Here is a 22,946-nt window from a genome sequence, read left to right on the forward strand (position 1 = left end):
CGCGGGGCGCGACCAACGGGCGGGAACGGCGCGAGGCGGGGCGGGGCGGGGCGGGGCGGGGCGGCCCCCTCACACGCCCCCTCGCGCCCCGCCCCTCCCTTTCCCCCTCCTCAGCGGAGGCCACCGGCCCCCGCGGCGGCGCGCGCGCGCGGCCCCTTGACGTCACCCGGCGGGGGCGGCCCCCGGCCGGCCGAGCCGCACGTCACGCACATCCACACACCCCGCCACAACAACCCCTCCCTGCGCGCGCACCCGCCCCGCCCCGGCGGCCGCCTCCCCGCGCCGGCCGGGCTGCGGGCGCTGATTGGCCGCCGCCTTCCCGCTTCCTTCTCCCCGTCCGAGAACCCGCCATTTTGAAAACCTTGTTGATTCCGGGAGAGAGAGAGAGAGAGAGTGACCGACCGACCGACCGACCGACCGACGGACGGCGGGACGCGGAGCGCGCGCGTGTCGCTGTGCGCCAGGGCGCCCGGCCCCGCCCCCTCCTTCCTCCGGTAACCGTCGCCTCCGGCTGCCGTTGCTGCCGCAGCCGCGCCCGAGGAAGGAGCCAGAAGCCGGGGTTCGAGCTGAGGTGGGTCCTGCCGCCATGGCCGTTAACGGCGCCCGAGAGCGCCTTCCCGCCTCCCCGCCGCCGGGCCGGGCCGGCGGGTGACGAGGGGAGATGAAGGGGGGACGCTGGGGGGACGACGCCGTGTGCCGGGAGCGCTTGTCGCCGGCCGACCCACCGGCGGCCGCGGGGGGCCGCCTCCCTCCCTCCCTCCTTCCCTCTCAGGCCTCCGCCGGGCGGCGGGCTGCGTTTTCCGCCTGAGGTGTTTCCTGGGCGCTCCGTCCTGCCCTGCGGCGGGAGGCGGGCGGAACGGTCTGGCCGCCTGTTAGTTCGGGGAAGGGAACGGCCGCTGGCCGCTGCCCCCGCCGCCCTTCTCCTTGGCCGCCGGCTCCTCCGGGCGCTACCCGGCGTCGTCCCTTTCGCCGGCCTTCGGCTCGCAAGCTGGGAAGGGGACAGGTGGCGAGTCCGTGTCGGAAAAGTCCTGGGCGAGGGTGGAAGGTGCTGTTGTGCACAATACACTCCTCGGGGCGGCTTGCGAGATATTTCTCCTGGCCCAAAATACCCCCGGCTTCAGCCTTCCTAAAGGTGGGTCCCAGTACCCTTTTTCCCGAAGCAGGTCATTCTCACGGACCTGGTTGTCGAAAAGCTAAAAAGTCTCTTACTTTCCTATTCCCCTTCTGCTTCCGCTGAAAGGGGAAGGAAAGACAACTTGTAGTACTTTGCTTGCTTTTTCACTTGTGCAGACAAGGAAAATTCAGAGAGTAATATCGTGAAAAAGCCGGACTACTTTTCCGTGTCAAGTGAAATACTGGTAGTAATACCCTGAGAGCAAAATTTTTTTTCCCCCAGTGATTTAGCAAAGAGGAGTAAACTTTCTTTTTTCCCTGACTCTTGGTAATCTAACTTGTGTTTTCTGTCATTTGGAGTGCTGCTGTTCTCTGGCACCTGCTAATGTTGCATATAAGCAGTTGATTTCATTTTGTTTATTGAGTCTGACCTCTTGCAGATAATGTTGGCTTTAATATCAGAAAAAGAAAGTGGTTAATCATGTGATTTTTTTTTTTCCACAAGGGCTTATACAACTGCAGCTGTATTTTGTTCCCAATCTGTAAACAGTGAAAGATTTTGAAAGTTAGAATTTTTCTAAAATGAACAGATATGGCTATCTTCCTTTGTTAGATAGACATTCTCTGTCAGTAGGGAAATGGTACTCGCCAAAGTGAGATATTTTCAAGCTAACGTTTAAGCCGCTTCAAATGCTAAGAAAAGACTCCTCTTAAATATGCTAAGTATGAACCATTTATTCTTTTTTTTTGTTGTAGATCTGCACATTAAAACCAAAAAGCATTTTCAAGCCCTAAGATGTCACAACTATTTGAATTCTGGAAGCAGTGTTAATTTTTTCCGAATTGCTCATAACTTTTATTTTTCATTTTTCTGTTCCTATTTCCCATCTAAATATGTAGCTTGTTTAACTTACTAGGAAACTTGTATGCATGGTTAACCATGATCAGAAATAACTACTCAGTTTATAATACAGTGCACTAAAATTGTGATATCTTAAAACATTACAGTTCTTAATAGATAGTAGCATCAACTGCTTTGAGCAGGTATTTCCAAATGCTTCACAAAGCAAGCTTGAAGGCTTGTGTGTGGAAAGAATTTATAACCTTTTAAACTCTTTTTAACCAGGCTAGTTGCAGAATGGATGGCAACTCCTCCTGAAAAATATTATGTATTGTGTGTATGCAAAATACATTAGTGTCTTAAAGAATGTGAATAATCACAATACGAGCACTGTGACATTAATTCTACCCTACAAGAAGATTTTTTTAAAAAGGAAGAATCCTCTGTTTTTCATGTATAATGCTATATTGATGATGGTTTCCCTGACTGCTTTTTACAGAACTATACATCATGTCTTCTGTTGTTTCATCAAAAGAAGATACAATGTCGTCTGAAAAAGCAGATGAGAAAAAACCTGAAACTGAAAATAAAGCTGAGGAAAGTGATGAAGATGAAGAAGAAGAGGAGGAGGAGGAGGAAGAAAAGGGTACTTGTTTTTCTGCTGAATAAGTTGTCCTTTAAAAAATGCCAAGCTTACTGAATGCAGTCTCCTGTGATCTCAGCTAATTGTACAATTATTGTTTAGGAGATACCATGGTACATCTATCTCATAGGTCATAATTTGCTTCCCAGGAGACTATAATAGACAACACTAGAAACAGCGATGATGGTGTTCCTCAGGAAAGATTGAAGGAATTGCCAGCATCCTGGATTCCTGTGCTAGGGCGTTGGTGGTGGTGGTGTTGTATAAACTTCTAGATGATTATAAGAGGTAGCACCCTTTATCAAATTATTTGTATAAAAAAGGATATCCAAAAGAGAAACCTTTTTTGCCAGTAACACTCTGAAGTGATCCATGTTTGCAAAAGAGGGATACTTGAGAAATCTGTGCTGTAGCTTTGGAAACAATACAGATGTCTTTGCTTAACTACTGTGAACTAAATTACTGGGTACCAGAATTTAATTATATTAGAGGAGGGATATTCTGTCTCACTAATTTTGTCAATAAAAATCATGGCGATATCATAGGATGAGCAAGCAAGGCAGGTTTTATGTTGTGGCATGTAATTGAAGAGGGTAGTCAAGGAATACAAGGTGTGATGAAGGAACTACTATACAAAAATGTTAATTTCCATCCTGAAGTCTCTAGGCACTGGTTTTGCAAATGAAAGCATCCATGGAAGTAGAGCTGCAGTATGGCACAGTGAAAACCAAGTCACTGATGGTCTTGGATTCTTAAAAGAGCTGAAGTCTGTCTTTAGAAAAGGTAGTAGAAAGAAAAGAGATTATGCTGTTTGGGAAACAATAGAGTAATTAGAATTAGATTTTTAGAAATAACTTTATTGAGCACACACAAGTATGGTTTGCTCTGTTTTCAGCAGATACGTGTCCAGTTTTGATTATGTTCATACAGATTTTGAAACTACTTTCAGATGTTAAAGCCAGGATACCCCATCTGTTTAGCACTAAGGATAGCTTGATTTGAGGTCAAGTATTTTAGTATGAAGTGTTTAGGTGAAGCTTTGGGTTTTCCTTCTGACATGCTGTCATGTTTAACCCCAGCCAGCAATTAAGCACCACGCAGCTGCTCACTCACTTTCCCCCCACCCAGTGGGATGGGGGAGAGAATCAGGGGGAAAAAAAGTGAAACTTGTAGGTTGAGATAAGAACAGTTTAAGAGAACAGAAAGGAAGAAAATAATAATGATAATAATGACAATAATAATAATAGAATTGGAATATACAAAACAAGTGATGCACAATGCAATTGCTCACCGCTTGCTGACTGATGCCCAGTTAGTTCCCAAGCAGCAATCCACCCCCTGGGCCAACTCCCCCCAGTTTATATACTGGGCATGATGTCACATGGTATGGAATACCCCTTTGGCCAGTTTGGGTCAGCTGCCCTGGCTGTGTCCCCTTCCAACCTCTTGAGCCCCTCCAGCCTTCTTGCTGGCTGGGCGTGAGAAACTGAAAAATCCTCGACTTAGTATAAGCACTGCACAGCCACAACTGAAAACATCAGTATGTTATCAACATTCTTCTCATACTGAACCCAAAACACAACACTATACCAGCTACTAGAAAGAAAATTAACTCTATCCCAGCCAGAACCAGGAGATGTGGTATCATTAAAGTAGTGATGTGCAATGTATACATAAAACAATCTAGACGTATTCATTACTAAGCAGTACCAGAATTACTGGGAATACTATTGTAGTATTTGTGACACTCATGTTGTGCCCTGCAGAGTGCCACACTCCGTAGCCTTGGGATGTGTAGTACAGTCCCACTGTGCTTTGTGCTTCTGCCTCTCCTGCTGATATGTGTGGGTCCTCCAGTCCAGTAGTGGGAAAAGAAAACGTCTGCAGGCATACTGGACTCTTCTTTTGCCCATCTGGGGGTAGTATTCTCCCTGAGAGAACTCAAGTGGAGCTGTGCATGTAGGGGCTGCAGCGTCCCGGAAAGAGACTACACAAACAATGTCAGTTCTGTACCTCAGAAAGGGAGAGAAGGATGGGTTTCTGAAAATGCATAGTGCTCCATTGTGGGGTGAAGTCCTCTTTAGGAAATGCCCAGTCTTGTCTTCAGGGTTAAGTTGGGTACAGGATTGTGGTTAAGAACTAGACTCCTAGTTATATATATACAGCTCCATAGAATCCCGTTGACCTATTAGCCAAAGGTTTGAAAGTGTCATAGTACCTGGTTATATCATTATCCATTTTTGGTTTGCAATTTCAAAGATTCAGTGTTGTATTGCATGTCATTACAGTTGAATCTGCTTGTATAATGAAAAATACTGTTTTTAAGGAAGCTGTCTTTTGCAGAAAAGAGTCTCATTGTTGAAGGAAAAAGGGAGAAGAAGAAGGTAGACCGACTGACCATGCAGGTGTCCTCATTGCAAAAGGAACCTTTTACAATTACACCAGGTAAGCTCGTACTCTCATGTAAGAATTTTGACTGTCGGGAATGATAATGAAACCTCTTAAAAGATCAAATTATTAATTTGTTGTAGATAAGACCTAACTTAAGAGTTGTGATCCATTTTTAAATAGTAAGGCTATTTAATTATATGAAAAGCCTCTTTTATTCTGTAGCATCAATTTAAATCATAAAAGTTCTATAATGTTTAAACTTACCTGGAATAGGATCTTCAGTACCTAGCCACCACTAACAAAGGCAGAAGCAGCTAGAATAAAAAGAAATGTACCCTGGTCTAGGTAGTATCAAGTAAGGAAGATACAGAGACGTGTCAGGATGCCTAATTGATAGGAAAAGGCCTGCTTAATGTTTGACCTATTATAATGTCTGATGCTATTCTGAAATGACTTTTTTGCTTTTTTAAAAACCACTAGATGTTTTGAAGTTACAAACATAGGTAAATATGGATGTGATGAATAGCGTAATTAATTTTAACTGTTTCAGGAAAAGGACAAAAACTCTGTGAAATTGAAAGGATACAATTCTTTCTGAGTAAAAAGAAGACAGATGAACTTAGGAACCTGCACAAACTCCTCTACAACAGGCCAGGCACTGTAAGAATTTAAAATCAATCTTGTATATCTACTAGTTCTCATGCATAGTGAAAATGTTTGTAGTATAGTTTTTTACGTTTGCACATGTGGATCTATTTCAAGTGTCATTTATTACAAACTACTTTAAAAAAATGAATATTGCAGGACCAGTTAAGCAAGCCCATAATTTTTCTAACTCCTGTAAACTACTCTCCCTGTAAAAATCCTATGGAAAGGTGAATTGTAAGTCTGCTTGAATATAGATTTTTTTGGTTTGTTTTTGGTTTTTTTTTTTAATGGGAGGGAGGGATTGTTTAACTTATGAGGATGAGTTGGAAATAATTTATGGTTGAGATGCTAAAAGCTGCTGACATGCGGATTATAGTCAAAATACTCCATGTAGTTATTTTGTTCAACATAGCTTTTTCTTAGTACTTCCGTTTCTTTTATGTTTGAAACATATTGGGTTTTAATACATTGCTACTTACCTAGTTGTTTTCTCCTTTAGTTTGCACAAAGCAGTAGAAAGTAAAACTACATTATATGTAAAATCTTAATAGTGATTTTTGTCACATTTATCTAAGAATTAAAATATTAGTTAAAAACTGGTATGCTCACTTTTGTATTTAAGAATGAAACTTAAAGAAAATATAATAGCAAGTCTTTCTTGGAGCCCTTTATGTATCAGTGATTGTGCCTTAGATTTCAGAGTAAATATGACCCATTTTCCTTGCTAATAGAGGTAAAACAGATGTAGAGGAAATAAGGCATATTAAATTTTACTATTTCAGTACACTTACCATATTTATAGGAATTTGGTTTTAGTCTCTTTGTGTATTTGGAAACTTGAACAACTAGCACAGAAACCAGGAACTGAATAGTACTAGTGCAGATGCATGCTAGCTGTAACATCTCAGACCACTGCTGGAAATGCAATGGTTGTTTAAATGGCAAAGAAAGATCTGTTGCCTGCAGCATTCAGAAAAAGAACAGTATATATTCATTAAAACTTACTTCTGTGAATTATGCTATTTTTTTCAGTATGGCAATAAACCAGACTAGAGAATTTCTGACTCGGTGCATACAGAGTTTTGCAAACTTTTGGATTGTCCTGACGTAGAATTTAATTGTTGGATAGGAAAGGTACAAAACCAGAACCATGTAACTTTCTGATTTAACTGGCTTTACTGTGAAAGTTGTCAAACTGCATCCATTTACCCTTCATGAAACTAGTAATACTTTTCTGCTGTATTTGGGTGGAGGTACTGGGATATCATTACCTCAGAATCCATCTTTCCCACTTTAGATTGCAGATCTGAGACATAACTGATTAAGAGACTGTATTGTTTATTGATTATGCAAGACACTACTAAGAAACTAACAACTCAATTATACTGGTTTTAATAATTGATTTATTGATCAATAATAAATAATATAATAAACTAACAGACACATAACTATACGCAGTTTCATAATGACGTGCAAATGATGTAATTGTAAATTGATACTTAACGCTCCTAAATAATACTAACTAGACACAACTGCTGTTGAAATAAAGCTCTTGCCCTTCCCTCCTACACCACTTACTTGGTTGCAATTCTACCCCCACTTTGCTCTGCCCTCCCACATTTAGTCTTTTGGACATAGACTTGTTGGAAAGTCCAGCTGGATTGCTGCAGTGTCCCAGTGGTTTGAGTGCAAAGATACGACAATATGTTTATTTGCTTGGACATATATATTGATATGGTTTCATCCAAAACTATACTTAATCAGAATTGTAGGGAGCTCAGAATGCTGCTTAATATAGTGAAGATCAGATGTTGTCTTGTATGCACATTCTGTATGTGCTTTGGATCGTAGTTAACATTTTTAATAAAACATGCCAATACCATCTGCAAATTTTCTCTAGGTGCTGGACAAAGATAATTCTCTTTGGAAAAGGAGCTCAGCTTTGGTAAAATTATAAACTAATGGAGAAAGACCAGGAACAAAATTTGTAGAACTATAGAAAGTGAGTTCAAATTATTCTTGATAGTGTTAAAAAGACTTCAGAAGAACGAAAGATTTGGGGATGGTTTTTAACTTTTATTTTTGTAAAAGGAGATGGAGCAAAAACAAAGAATATATTTGGGATCTTGATGGGAGCAATTTTGCCATTATAAGGGCTGTTGCAATGAAAGTTCAACCCTGTTCAGACTGCAGGTATAATGGCAAAAGTTGTAAATTGGGTGGTATATAAATGCAAAAATCGGTCATGCTAAAGAAAAGGTTCAAAAGTACAGTCATGATCCTGTGTAATACTTTAGAAAAGCAAGTAAAGCAAATGTGCTTTAGCAGATTATATAGTAAAAATAAAATTCACTATTCTATAACAAATCACATGGTACAAAGCATGCAACAGGCTTCATATGATCATAGTTGTGTAAACCTGTAAATAATCACGCAGTACATTCTAAACAAGCTTGAAATGGCAGGTGATTTTACCTAGCAAGTTATTAGAAGGAATTAAAAGTATCAAGATGACAAGAACTTCGGTGTTGTAGTTATGCTGTCATGAGATAAATGAAGGTATAATCCATGTAGGTTATAACTTAAAGGGTATAACTTTTTGTCAACAGAAAGCTAAATGCTAGAATAGATTTTTATTGTATGAAAAGTTAACAAATGTAATTGGATGAAATCTTTTAAACTAATTGCAATGGAAAGTAATCTGTGTGTTCTGTTCTAGGTTGCTTCCCTAAAGAAGAATGTGGGTCAGTTCAGCGGGTTCCCGTTTGAAAAAGGAAGTGACCAGTACAAAAAGAAGGAAGAAATGCTAAAAAAGTAATGATCTTTATTGCTACTTAACATAGCTTGACTCATGCTATACACTCCTTTTATTTTCAAAATTTTACTTCAGATTAAATTTAAACTTCAAGCTGAGTGGCTGTTTCGTGGAGCTCTATGATCTGTTTCTGAGCTCATTTTAATCACACAAATTGGTCTCTTAAGACAACTTGAAATGTGTTAAAAAGAGTTAAATTGTGAATACTTTATTCACAATTCCAACAGTCCTGGCTTTAACTGTTGCATGCTAACTATCAGATTCTTCTGCCAAGTGAGAGGAAGATGTTATTTCTCCAGGGCAAGCATAGTGTTGTGAATATATCGTGCTCTATTCATGGTGCAAACTTGCATCCTTCTATGCCTCAAAACCTCCTTCACAATCAAAGCCACTTCTGCCTACTGTATGTTAAACATACAGTCTTATTCCTAAAATTGCTGTAGCAACTAGTCTAACAATTTTTTTTTATTTTTTTTTTAATGTCTCCCCACATAAGCTGCTTCTCTGTTAGCAGGAGAAGCTGCTGCAGCTTGGTTTTGACTGGACTGAAAGGGTTTAAAAACGTCCTTGCATATTTATGCAGCCAGTTGTAACAAATGAAAGAGCTAATAACTTCTACACAATTGATTCTAAATTGTTTTTTTTAGTGTCAGTTTGTTGATAGTAGAAAGGCTTCCAGAATCTGGAATTTGCAAATCTTCCTCAGATACGCAGTTTTCTAGGAGTAGGCTTTGTCAAATACACATGAATCTACAAGACAAACTCTCTCAGGATGGGAGTTTTGACCACTTCCCACTGATTTAATGGGATAATGTTTCCCCTTATCTGCAAAAGGTGACAAAATAAAGTATTTTTGCACATTTTTTTTGTATTTTCCATATGAAAGAACTACTGGTTAAGTTTTGTTACCCTTCAGTCTTCAGCAAATATTCTGAAAACTGGTTGCATTGTCACTCTTATATCAAGGTACTAGGCGCTGTGTACTTGTGTTACTGTGGCAAGTTCTGCTGCTGTTCATAGCTATGTACAAACCACTGCTGATTAGATTATTAATTTACTCTGACTGCGTGGTTGATTTCTGCCCACACTGTACTCTTGCATGCCATCATGTTTTAACAGCATTGAACAAGATAAACAAAGGACAAAATTTATTTTGCAGAATCTTACTGCTCAGGTTATAAACTACAAAGAATGAGGTTTGAGGTTGCTGTGTGGATTAGAGTTCATGGATTTTGTAAGTCGAAACTACTTGCTGTGGAAGTTACTGACTCAAAACTTGTGTGCACATGTTTATTCCACACTTGAACTGCGTTTTAATACTTGGTACATTACGTTTGCTGTTACCTGCAGATGTACCTTCAAAGCATTAAAAATATGAAAGGATTCGGGGAGTGGTACTTATTCTTTATATATACCAGTTCTAACTTAAGTTAAAATACAAGGACAAATGCCATGTGTAAGATAAGTCATAAGGAATTGTAGTTAAAGCAGCAACAGAACCATAAAATCCTTAATTAGGTATACAAGGTCTTGAAAGTCTGAAACTAACTTTGATGCTATGTAGTTTTTAAATCCATTAACAAGTTAGGTGAGTTTTAACTCTATAGTATTATTGTCTTTTAAAATGCAAGAGACTGACTTTTGATTTTGCAGGAATACCTTACAAGTGTTCAGTGTATCCCCAAAAGCTACAGGAAGGCCTTCTGCATGTTAAGATTGTACAGATTTTTTTATAACCTTGTCTAGAAAAATGATTGAAAGATTTTAGTTCATTGTTGGAAGGATGGTAGATGAACTATACTTTGAGGCAGGGAGATGCGCCAAACCAGTTAGGATTTTCTGTTCCCATGCCCTAAAACATGGGAGAACAAAGTTGTTCTGCCCCTTTGAAAGTCCGTAAGTCTAAAGGGACAGTCTGAAATTAAATGCTACTTTAGAGAAGTTGTAGGCCACCATGAAATAGTTGCACTGACTTTTAAATGAACAATGAAAAATAAGTTTCCTTTGACGTTGATTACCAGGAATAGCTATTAAACTTGTGAAAAGTGGTCAGACAATGAAATCCACTTTTCAGGCAGCATCGTACAAAATGAATGAAGAGGAAAGCATAAGCATGCAAAGGGAGGTAACAGGTAGAATAAGTAGGGGTTTTTTTGTTTTGTTTTTAAACTGTCATGAAGCTTGCATTCTGATGTCGTACCCTCACAGGATTTGACTCTTTCTTTCCACTTTTTTCAATACCGGTGGGACAAATGATAAAGGGGGACAATTGGTTCAAGATCCTTTTGGAGTAAAGGGGGTGGATGTCAGAGTTTCTCTTAACCTTCTATCTTCATCAGAGGTACTTCCATAAAGGGGTAAGGAACCAGAGAAAAAAAAGGGAGGCCCCCTGCCCCCTTTGAGTTCAAGTCTTGTACCCACTGGATTTATTTTCCAAGATTGATTCTTTCCAGTGTGGTAAATTAGGAGAGATTCTGGGGAAGATTTTTTTATTAAGATTTTATAACTTTTTTTTATATATCCTACTTTACACACATGTGGATTTGGGAATTTTATTTTATTTTGCTTTATGTAATACGGTGGTGGTTCTTTGCTTAACTATGGATAAGACTGGAAACATAGTTAAGTGTATATATTCATGCCTATTGTCAGGTTGCAAATGTAAACCAGATAGCAACTTCTGTCAGTCAAATGTTGACTGATTGTTTAGGATATGATACTGAATCTTTTTTTCTTTTTTTTTCTCTCCAGATTTAGAAATGCAATGTTGAAAAGTATCTGTGAAGTTCTCGACTTGGAAAGATCAGGAGTTAATAGTGAGCTGGTAACCAGAATCTTAAACTTCTTAATGCACCCAAAATCTTCAGGCAAGGTGAGATGCAGGTTGTTATCCTTGCTTTTGTAGCTCTGTTATGCAGCTGTCTGTATTGCTTATTATTTGCTTGTTACCAGTGGTGATAGAGTTACTGTTCTAACTTAGTGAAGTAGCAATGGCTTCTTGAAAGGGAGTAGTTCTTCTGCAGACATCCATAATGCAGTGAGGACTTAGACTATATGCTTACACATAAGTGCACCTGTTACACACTGTTAGTGCACAAAAGTGTGTGGGGTGAATACATTAAGCCAATTAGAGATATCCATACCCAGATACCCTAAGTAGCTTCTGCTTTGTGGGTGAATGGAGGGGAGGAGACATAGTATGTGAGCAGGAAAGAAAAAGAAGAAAAAAAGGTGTCAGAGCAAGGAAATAAAACATGAAAGAACAGGAAAATAAGCTGTCAGATGTTACGTGGGTATGCTACAAGTTGGCAAGTGTGATCACACTTGGTCATCACAAAACGGAATTTGTTGCAAGGCTAGGAAAACTTGCTTTAACTAGTATATGCTAGTACGCTAGATTCAGCTGCCAAGACTACTAAACTCTATTACTAATCTTGGACTTTCCATTTTTGATCTAAAAGCAATACTTAAATAGTTGGACTGTTGCTCAGGAAATTAAATTTATTCCCAGCAAACACTGGTAGGTGATGTAAACAAGGAGTCTGCATGTTATCTTAGGGACACCGGCACTGAGTGACAACAAAATGCAGTTTTGCATAAGACATGACAGAATTCCTACCTTTAAGTCTTCTGAAGAGTTGTCAGCTAATTTGTTATCAGAAGAAAAAGCTTGCTTTTATGAGTTGGGAGGGCATAGGTAGGTAAAGGTTCCTTCTAGATTGTTCTTTCTTGCTTCCTTTCCCTAACCCCCAACCTTTGAAAGTTTGTTTGGTTAGGGGAGTGGAAGGGGTGCTTGGCTTAGACTGAAATTTCATTTTACTCAGCTCCATCTCTGGAATGAATTTCTGCTTACTGCAAAATGTTAGGGCTTAAGTGTAGTACATAAAATAGTCCTGGGTTTTGTTATCAAGACTGAGAGACCTCTATATTTGTTTACTGTTCTTTCATGTGATTTGAAGGATATTTTTTAAATTCACTTTTGTATTCCTACTTGCATCCCTGTCTCTCAGCCATTGCCAAAGTCCAAAAAAACACCAAGCAAAGGTGGCAAAAAGGAACGCAGTAGCACTGGAACAACAAGAAAAGCAAAACGCACCAAGTGCCCAGAGATCTTGTCGGATGAATCCAGTAGCGAAGAAGATGAGAAGAAGGAAAAAGATGACTCTTCAGAAGAAAAAGAAAGTGAAGATGAGGTAATGAGGGATTTTGTTTGTTTTTCAACATAGGGCTAAAAACATTTGTCTGTAATTTGTCATTATGTGGTTGTTATTGATTGGTAATTCTTGGAACACGCGGAGTTGGGGGGTAAGTGATGTTTAACTGAATGAATGGTTTGAAAGAAAAGGGAACACCTCTGCAATTTATAAGAGATTTTCATAATTTCTTAGTGCATTAAAGTTAGAGAATCAATAAGATAAAAGGCAAAGATTCTGATTCTTGGATGCATATATGCACCTTATAAAACCATTTGCTATATGTCATTTTGGGGCAGCCAGGATTTCAAACATCTTGTGGTGACTTTATTGTAATTTCATAAAACCTCCCAATATCTATATATTTTTTTTCTGTGTAGGGTTTGATTGGATGCCTAGGACTTAACGTTGAATTCAGTAGAGGTCCCTGACCTACCTGGCTGCATTGTGTTTGGATCTTGGTTCCATATTTCTCCTGGATTTTATGTCCTAATCTCTCTTTTAGGGTTCTGTGTCTTGGATCGCAAAGATAAAGTGAGCAACATAGTAAGCAGCCTTACAAAGATCTCTGCAATCTCCAAAGTGTTCTCATCTTGCTGTGTTTTCTGTTCTTCTGTTTTCTTTGAAGCTTCTTTTAGCCTTGCATAGTAGGAGAGAAATTAGATGATCTTTATATTTAAATGCAAAATACCTTTCCCTGTGCATTCACTTTTAGCCCTGTACTTTGTTACAGAAAAGACACAAAACATGGAGGGCCAGTACAAGTGTACAGCTGATTTGTGTACAAAGCGTATACAGATTTGTCCATATGCCTGAAGACTGGAAAAAAGAAATTAAAAGGAGCTACAGGCTCCATCTTATCCTATATTTTGATATAGATGGTACTGCCGCCTTAATCAGACAACTGCAACAAACAGCAATTAGTTGACTGATGGTGTCCATGGAAATTCTTTATATAAATTATGGAACATTTGACTGTAATGTAAGACCATTATTTACTTGGGTTAAATTCTGTGTATGCAGTGGAAGTGTGACAGGCTGTTAAGTAAATAGTCTGAACTATAGAAAATAGTAACAAAAATCTTCTATTGAAAAGCCAATTTATGTAACTTTAACAGTTTGTTTTGTCACTGTCATTTTGATAGGTGTTGGTTTTAATTTTAAAAGATGGTTCAAGGAAATTCCCTATGCCTCCATGAAACAAACTTAATTCTTGGTTTGTCTTTTTCTTTCCCCACAGAAGGCAAATTGAAAGAGGGTTGAAATACTAAAAGTTAATTTTATATTTGTTCATCTCTTCAGCAGAACAGTCTTCCTACTGTGAGGAGAGGAATGTCACTTTCAGAGGCAGGAGTTGTCTTTTAGAAAATTTTTCAAGAACTCGGTTATCTTAAAAAAAACCTAACCCCCCCCACAAAGAAACAAAAAAAATCCAACAAACAAAAAAACCTCACAGTAAACCCCATTGATCTAACTGGGTTTTCTTTGCCTTCTTTCAGAAGGTAGGAGTTAGATATGTCTGCCAGGCAATAGCTGAGTAGTCTGCAGTCTTTGGAAACTGAAGTTGACTTGCATGGAGTAAAAGCTTAATTATTACAAAAACACTAGTATGTCAAATTAGTTTGAATATTAGGAAATGGTGAAATGGAAAATGTCTGCATTTGCACAGCTTTAAGATTGCAGTATTTTTAAAAAAAGTTAGGTTTATGACACTCTTTAACGTACTACAGGTGGAAGGACGTAGGCAGCAAATCTGCTTTGCTGCCCCAGCTCTGTTGGAATCTTAGGTATGGAGAGTAGATTGTCCTCAGAGTTGCATGTCTCTCTTGATTGCAACTCTTTCTTTAAACAATACAAACAAACAAACAAAATCTTACAGTTACCTGGAAGCAAAAGATACCTGAAATATTTTTGTGTGCTGGGGGAGCATAATTTTATAAAAAACTGAAACGTGAGTGCCAGGTTTAATTTCTGACTTTGTAGCTGGTGGTGGAGCTTTAGCAGAAAATTGAAAGCTGAAAAGTTACAAGCTACAAACATTTATTGAGAAATGGAGCCATCTTGAGTGTATTTTCTGAATTTCAATAGTGAAAGTCTTAATCCTTCATTTAACACTGCAGAGCAAGTGCAACTGTAACTGAGCAAGCCAATATAAATAAATATAATCTGGTTTATTAAATATTAGTTTCATGAGTTGCACCAGGTACTAATGGCAGAAGCAGTTAAAAGTTATATGAGCTAATCTTAAGTGTTTAGATGTTGATAGTTTGCTCAGTTGACTACACTGCCATTTAAAATATAAATTAGAATTATGAATTTAGTAACTATTGTTAATTAATTTGTTTTGTTTCATGATGGTTTTTCTCTGAAGTATGGTTTATTCCTGGTCAATGTTCCATGTTTGCTTCTGTGAGGAAAGTTTTCAGCCTTGTCAGAAGTACTGTCTAAAGATTCTGTGTGTTAAGGACACATTTAATTTGTGCCAAAAATGCAGTGCACTGATACGTGTATACTGTATGTATTTATGTTCCCAATTTCTTCTGTTGATGTTAACTTAATGCCATGATTTGGGGGGGTTTACTAGTCACAATAATTGGCCAAATTATGGATTAGCTAATGTAGTTCTCCTCAGCTAGTGCAAAAAGAATTAGCCGTGTGTAGTCTTAGAGAGCTATAGCATCTAGAAGTAATTGAATACAACATACCATGTCCTTGTTTAAAGGAACATCTTTAAAGTGACTTTATAAGCTAATTATAAGTAATTATGAATGGAAAGTTGTAGCACAACCAACCTACTAGTATAATCAAAAAGTTCTAGCTCTTTGAGCTTCAGAGTCCATGTAGAAGGACAATGTGAAATTTAAAAGAATGTAGGAATACTCTTTGTGGACATATTTCCCCTATGGTATAGGAGTAGAAATTGCTAGTAAGATATAGTAATTAAATTTGCTGATTTAGTTTGTACTGACAGAAAGGATAATTTCCATTGTGGAAAAGAGGTATGGACTGTTAGGATAGAAATCATCATTTTAATCTTCTGTTTTTCTTCTTTATAGCCCCCTAGAAAAGCATCTAAAAGAGAAAAATCTAAAAAGGTGACTTCCAAAACCAAGAAAGCTGTGAAGGGTGCGAATGTCAAGAAGGCAGATAGCAGCACTACTAAAAAAAATCAGAACAGTTCTAGAAAAGGTAAATGCCTTAAATCTTTCATCATACATTGTCTTGTAGCTTAACTGGCATGCTTATTAGAAAGGAAGCTTTTGCACCTAATTGTGAAAGAAAATAGAATTTGGTGAATTGTTGGCTTACTATTTCTTTCCTTGCAACAATAATTAAAAAAAAATTCTTAGTTTGGGTATAGCTTATGTAATTTCTATTGTCTACATATATTTGCATATAAACTGAAAGTATCAGCCTAGGTCTTCATTCTGCTGGAAGAACATTAGCAAAATTCTGTTGGTGCCTCTATAGTGACTTCATGTGAATCTTACAATTGATCCAGTAGTATATCTCACACTGTGTATCTTTGTTCAGCAGCTTAATGTGTTTTTTGTTAACATAGATATGGGTTCTACATGCATCCTGTTGCTATTGGTTTTCTCATATCTGACGATAGGCATAAAAGTATACATACGTTGAGTTTCTTAATACCTGTGCAAAGATCGCAGCAGTGCAGGTGGGGACAGTAGTTTCTTTCTAAGCAGCTTTGCAGAGAAGGACCCAAGTAGGGGCTCTCACAGACAATGAGTTGAACCCAATTCATCAGTGTGCCCTTGTGATAAGGATCACTGATGGCACTCTGCGCTGTTTCTGCAAGCGTGTAACCAGCAGGTTGAGGGAAGTGATTAGGACCCCCTATTCAGCACTTGTGAGCCTGCCTCGGGAGTGCCGTGTCCAGCGTTGGGCTCCCTGGTACAAGACAGCTGAGGACATACTGGAGCGAATGCAGTGGAGGGCCACCAACGTGGCCAGGGGGCTGGAGCACGCGATGTAGGAGGGGAGGCAGAGAGAGCTGGGCTTGTTCAGCCTTAAGAAGAGACAGGTAAAGGGGGATCATACTGCAGTCTGCAACTGCCAAATGAGAAAGCAATGGGGAAGGCAGGGCCACGCTCTGCTTGGGGGTGCACAGTGAGAGGATGGGAGGCAACAGGAACAAGTTGATGCCAGGGAAGTTGCAATTACGTGTTAGGGGAAGAAAAGCTTCACTGTGATGATCGTCACAGAAACGGGGCCTGGAGGAGTTGTGGAATCCCTGTTGTTGGAGATGTTCAGAACTCAACCTGGCAGGGCCCCGAGCGACCAGCTCCACGTTGGCCCTGTTCTGTGTAGCGGCTTAAACCAGATGATCTCCAGAGGTCCTTTCCCACCTTAAATTCTCTGGCACTCTCTAACAGCCATGTCTCTGTTAAAATTGCAGTATCAGTTATTAATGCAGCATGTATCTATACTGTAAACATACTTCAATTAATGCCAGCATTGGCACATGTATACTATAGCAGAGACATCAGTTCAGATTAATTACTCTGCTTGTCAGCATATTAAGAAAAGGAGTGGTTAAACTCTTAGGCATGGAATTATGCTAAACTTCTTTCATATCCTTATTTCTCAGCAGAGTAAACTCACCTGCGCTGAACTCAGTGTATTTTCAGGTTGGCTGCTGGCAGTACTAATGTGGCTGACACTGTGTGTGTGTATGCTTTATTTTGTCATCAACATATATATATATATATATATATATATATATATATAAAAAACCATTACATATGTGTTTTGCATATATGTTATGTAATATGTTCATAATTTACTCCTCCTGCGTTTCTGTTTTGAGAGTATGTTCGTAGTACACAAATCAAAATGTTAAGTAGGTCTTTCTGTAAGTTCATTATCTAGATTGTTTGGCATCTGCTCTGAATTTTGTCTTCTTGGCAGTAGAGGAACTGAGTGGATGTTGGAGTCGTTCAGACTAATTTTTTTGCTGCTGGAAAAGATTGTAGGAGTGTCCTGTGCCTCTTCACTTAACTTCCTTTATGATTCTCTTACTTGCTGTCATGGTGTTCTGATAGCATGTTCAGTAATACAGCACTGCAAAATTACAAGATCCTAGTGCACAGCACTGCTAGGGGGGGAAAAAGTCTTAACTCCTTTTAAAAGCAGATAAGTACTTTTTTTAGGGCCATAATACCTCAATTTAGAATTGTTGTAATAAGCCTTTTTTTAGTTTGTTAGATTAATCTGTCCCATAGTTTCTAGGGTACATATTGATTTGTAAACTGATGGTTCATCAACAATGATGCGGATTCATAAATAAATGTGGTACTGATAGCATTAGCTTTGTTTTTAAATGGAAGGTCTGGCAAGATGTCTATTTTAAGTGAGAATATCTGTATCAGATGTTTGGGGAAAGTTCTGATGGCTTCTGTTTTGGAGGAAGAAAGCAGACAAATAGAAAATCTTTTATTACAATTCAAATTATTCTTCATATTTAGAAAGTGAGTCTGAGGATAGTTCGGATGATGAACCTTTAATTAAAAAGCTGAAGAAACCACCCACAGATGAAGAACTTAAGGAAACTGTCAAGAACTTGTTGGCCAATGCAAACTTGGAGGAAGTCACAATGAAACAGATTTGCAAGGAGGTAAGCAAATATGATTTTGCAATTTCTTTAGGCAGTGGTTTGTCTGTGAACTGACTTTTGTCATCGTTTCAGAAATGGAGGCTTGCACTCTGCACAGTGGTTCAGAAACAAAGTAGTTTTGCATTGATTTATTTACTTGCTAATAGCTGTAACAAGGAGAGCTTTAATCTTAAGATATGCAACAACGATACCCAATATTAGAAGGGAAATCTCCAAAGAAAAATTAGCTACATGGAAAGTATCAGTATTACCTCCAAAACAACTGCCATGTCTTGAAGTGAAAATATTTGAGATGTTGAGACAGTGCGGCAGCTTGCTGCTATCAAAAGGGCTGTATCCTGGTCTCTGTACATTTTCCTGCTCACCTTGCTTTCATTCGTCATATGTTCTCTGTAGGAGTCCATTCAACTCTAATCTATCAGCAAAAAATGAATAGGACTCAGCTGAGTTAGTGAGTTGAATCAGTTCAGCAAGGAATCCATTAATTGTCAGGACAGGTGCCAGGAAGGGACTACGTGGCCGGAAAAGGGAAAAGTGACCAAAACACAGACAATACTGTTACCTTGGTATTTTCTACTGTCAGTTAACTCACGTTTGTTTTCCTGGTACTTCCAAGAAGTTGTCTTGAGAAAATTAAACCAGAAGTTATTCTTATGAGAAAACTGCATGTTTGTATTCTGTACAAACTTTTTGTCACGTGTTTAGTCATCTAGAAGTCTGAAATTTGGTATACTGAAATAAAATACTCTGCATTGGTTGTCAGTGTTGGCATCTGTTTTTTGTTTGTTTGGTCTTCTCCCACCTAGTTAACCAAAGAACAGTTGTAGAATAGCACTCAAATATGTTGACTCCCCTATTAGTCACTTGAAAGGATCACAATTTTGCATATTACCAAAAAATAAATAAGCCTTGGGATTTGATATTTGTTTAGTTTCCTCCACTAATGCAGGGGTATCTGACTACTTAGAGAGCACATAAGACAAAGATGGGAGAATTCTTATTTGCTGGACATGCCAAGATAGCCATTCCAATTTGTTGATGTGAAAAATTATAGTACCAGTTTAGTCAGTGACCAAACATTAAAAAGTACATGTATTTAAAAATTTATGTGGTCAAAATAAGGACAGGAAAATAAGATTGTCACTTTCCATAATTAACAGAGGGCATTTTGGCAGTTGTAATACTAGAAGTACCACACCAATTCTTGCCCTAATTTCATTTAAGCTCCTCCTATTCATACAATACATTGAATGAAAATAATTTGAGGTTTGGTTTGGTTTTTTACTTTTTTTTCTTTTCTTTTTTATTTTAGGTCTATGAAAACTATCCTAGTTATGATTTATCTGACAGGAAAGACTTCATTAAAAAAACAGTCAAAGAGGTAAAGACTTTATCATTTAGAAAACATTCTGGGTTGGGTTTTTTTTTTCCTGCAGCCTATTAGAAAGTGGCATGGCATCCTCTTACACTAGTTTTAATAGCCTCCTGTATATTGGAAGTTTAGTGTTCTGATAAACCTAAACTCTGGCTCTGAATTTTTTTTTCTTTTGTGTATCCCTCTTTCAAAAATAACTGCTTCAGACTCTCATTTTCTTAGCATGCCAGTACTACTCTTATGAATTTCTTTGGTAAGCAAAACTAAAATTAAAGCTGTCATCATTTTTGATGACTTTTAGTCTCTGAAAGCTATGCATTTGCTTTAAATTACAGCCTTGGCTGCAAGGTGCACTATAATTGATGCACTGACCACATACTTTCATAGGTAACAATGCATGAGGTTGTATAAGCTTTGCAGACCTGCAAGCTCTGGCAACGAGAGAAGGCAAAGAGGATAGAGATGGATAGCTTTTCTCTGTATGCGCTCCTGATAGCACAGTTACAATGTTGCCTTTGAGTTTGCTGCACTGAAGATTAGGCCTAATCTAATGTACTCATGACAAAGGGTTTATTGTCCAGTCTGTGGTTGGCAATTTGTAAAAAAAATTTCAAGTTCAATTACTTTTGCTTGCCCCAAAACTAAAAATGGAACTAGAGAAGTGAGGTTCACTTAGTGGAGTTAATAAAGTAACTTTTCTTTCTCTTGTGGCTGCATTTGCAGATGTTGATATATGGCTATCTAGAAATAGTTGTCTGTTCTGTGCATACATGTGTCTCTATCAGCAAAGGCATAAGAGAGCAATTTGTCTGCTGTAGGGGTGTTCTTGGTTTTTTGTGATAGCAAAAGTAGGTGTATTTTCTTGATAGTCTGATGCAAGAGGAGAGGCTGTATGTAATTGGGTTGAGAGAAAGGAGAAAACTAATACACTTCTCTTTTCAGTTGATTTCATGATCTGATTTGACTGTGGGAAACGAAGATTCCTGGTTTTATGTTCCCATGGATTTGAAGATCTGATAGGCACCAGCAAAAGGAATGTGTCTTACCCTTGTGGTATTTAGTCAGAGCTGATTCTGCTGATCTAATGTTAAGAGTGTTGATGTAAATTGCTTTGTGTATCTTTTTTTAAAAAAAACAAAACAAAACTGCATTTGATGCAGGTTTTAGTTGAACATACTTAAGTTTCGTGCATGGCAATAAATGTTCCCTTTTTTATAGTTTTTGTACATTTTGAATTGCTTTGTATAACTAGATTCATTAGAACCATCATAGCTTTTTAGTGTGGATTACTAGCTTGCAGGAGGTTTTAAAATCAAGTAAGATGAAAGCTGCTTATCTGCACATATACATGCAGAGACTGGAATATTGCAGTATTGGTTATAAAGATATTTTGAATACATATCCATTCTGAAAATAACAAAGAGTTAGTCATATGTTAATGTCTTTTATATTCTGATACATTCTACAGATGCAGAATTATTCTAAATCTAGATTACTGTCTTGCATGTGTAGGCACTGAGAGAACTGTCAAAGCATGGTAACTAATTGGCATATAGATGTTATTTTTGTACTTTTAAAAGGCTTTCTGTTGTGTATATAAAGTTATTTCAGATTTCTTTTGTGCAAATCAGTTTTTTAATCTTGTTATCTTAGGATTTAGGACATGAAATGTCAGTGTTCAGCAGTGAGGCTGTGATGATGGTATGCAGAAGTTTCATGAAACTACAAATGAGTTGAGGTTTTACAATGTTTGTCCCATCTTAACCTTGTACAGAAACTAAACTGTAGTTTTATACTTAAGCTTTTCAGCATTTAACTTTGTACAAAAGACTACAGATACATTTGTTTCAATGGCTTGACAGTAAATAAAATCCCTCCAAAGGCTATAGGAAAATTTCTGAAGTTCACTTTGCAGAAAATCTTTTACTTTAGTGTCTTGACTTGATGGCCTAGCATCTCAGAAGTGGGTAGCCAAGATGTACAGCTGGGAGGCTCGATAGCTTTGGAAATCCACAGTGGGGCCTCTGAATCGGGCAGCACTGACGTGAGTGGTTAAGCTGTCTTCTGTATGGGAAAGCTCTTCTGAACCTGAGCCTTGGTGCCTCAACATGGACAATGGTACTTTTAAGCCTGCAGTCCTGAACTTTGGCCCACAGCTTTCGGATCAAAGTGAACTCTTTGCATAAATTTTTGTTGTTTAGGTTCCTGTTCTCGGTACACATTGTTGCTAATATGGGAAGTCCTACACTTAAAATCATTAAACTAATAGTTGCCAAAGTGTGGGCTGCCATTAACGCCATGAGCACAGAATCCCTCTGACTGTAGTATTGCTGGAAAGACAAAGCATATTTTTTTGAATTTTATTATTGTACAGTTGAGAAATAAGGGTTCATAAATGATCTAAATTCTGAAAATGTTCAGCCAGTTAGACTATTAATCTTCACACACTTTGAATTTCTTTGCGTGTAATCATTTATAATAAGGCTGAATGTAATGGGGGGGGTTTGTATTCAATAAATGTCTTTCACAAAAATGTAAATCAGTTTTGATGATCTAACATTTGCTTAAATGTATAGTAAAAAAAAAATCTATACAGAAACAAGGTTGTTGTCTTTATCTTATCTGGTAGAAACTATTCAAGCCTGATTCAGCAGGCTTCTCTAATTTAAAGATACTGTTGCTGAAAATTTATGTCCTTGCACCACGATAAGATTATGTGTCTTCTGTAAGGTTGGTTTGGTTTTGGGTTTGTTTTTTTTTCCTTCTGAACTAGATTAGCATAAAGAATTTTAATTTGCAATTAAAAACATTGAACGTTTCCAAGTCCTGCTTAAAAGCAGAAAGTTACTTGTGTCAAGTTTTGTTGGGGTTTTGGATGGATTTTCTACAAATACTTGAACTGCCTTGTGATTTTTATGTAAATATACCCGTTGGCTTTAATTATGTGGGCCGAGAAGTGTTTTTAAAGACGAGTGACTCCCAAGTATAAACATTTTTAATAGTGTAAATTCTATTGAAAACTTACAAAAGGATAGTGTACTTCTATTTATTGTATATATCTATTACTTGCCACTTTGGAATTGCACAGATGGAATGGAAATGAACTCAGCATCCTTCAAGTACTTTGTTTAAATGTCTTAACTACAACTCAATGCAGTCCTCAACAGAGAAGAGATGTCTGAGCTGTTTCCCTGCTAATCCGTACCAGTCTGGCTGCAGCTGATAAAAGATTCCAGTTCTTTCTACAACTGGGGGAAAAGCTGCAAGACAATACTAAAAGGTAAATAAAATG

The 22,946-nt window shown here is 38.3% G+C and overlaps 1 protein-coding gene across 1 annotated transcript; it reads left to right on the forward strand.

Annotated features, from left to right (window-relative positions):
• The first annotated feature begins 341 nt into the window (after positions 1–341).
• DEK (DEK proto-oncogene) lies at positions 342–21,556 on the forward strand. Its single transcript, XM_075052471.1, has 11 exons — positions 342–571; positions 2,454–2,600; positions 4,941–5,042; positions 5,539–5,648; positions 8,356–8,450; positions 11,203–11,323; positions 12,462–12,644; positions 15,701–15,833; positions 18,131–18,279; positions 19,592–19,660; positions 20,597–21,556. Exons 2-11 carry the CDS (start codon positions 2,465–2,467, stop codon positions 20,606–20,608), a joined length of 1,110 nt encoding a protein of 369 aa, XP_074908572.1. The 5' UTR covers positions 342–571; positions 2,454–2,464; the 3' UTR covers positions 20,609–21,556.
• Positions 21,557–22,946: the final 1,390 nt, after the last annotated feature.

The sequence above is a fragment of the Buteo buteo genome, chromosome 20, assembly GCF_964188355.1.
Source record: "Buteo buteo chromosome 20, bButBut1.hap1.1, whole genome shotgun sequence".
NCBI lineage: Eukaryota > Metazoa > Chordata > Aves > Accipitriformes > Accipitridae > Buteo > Buteo buteo.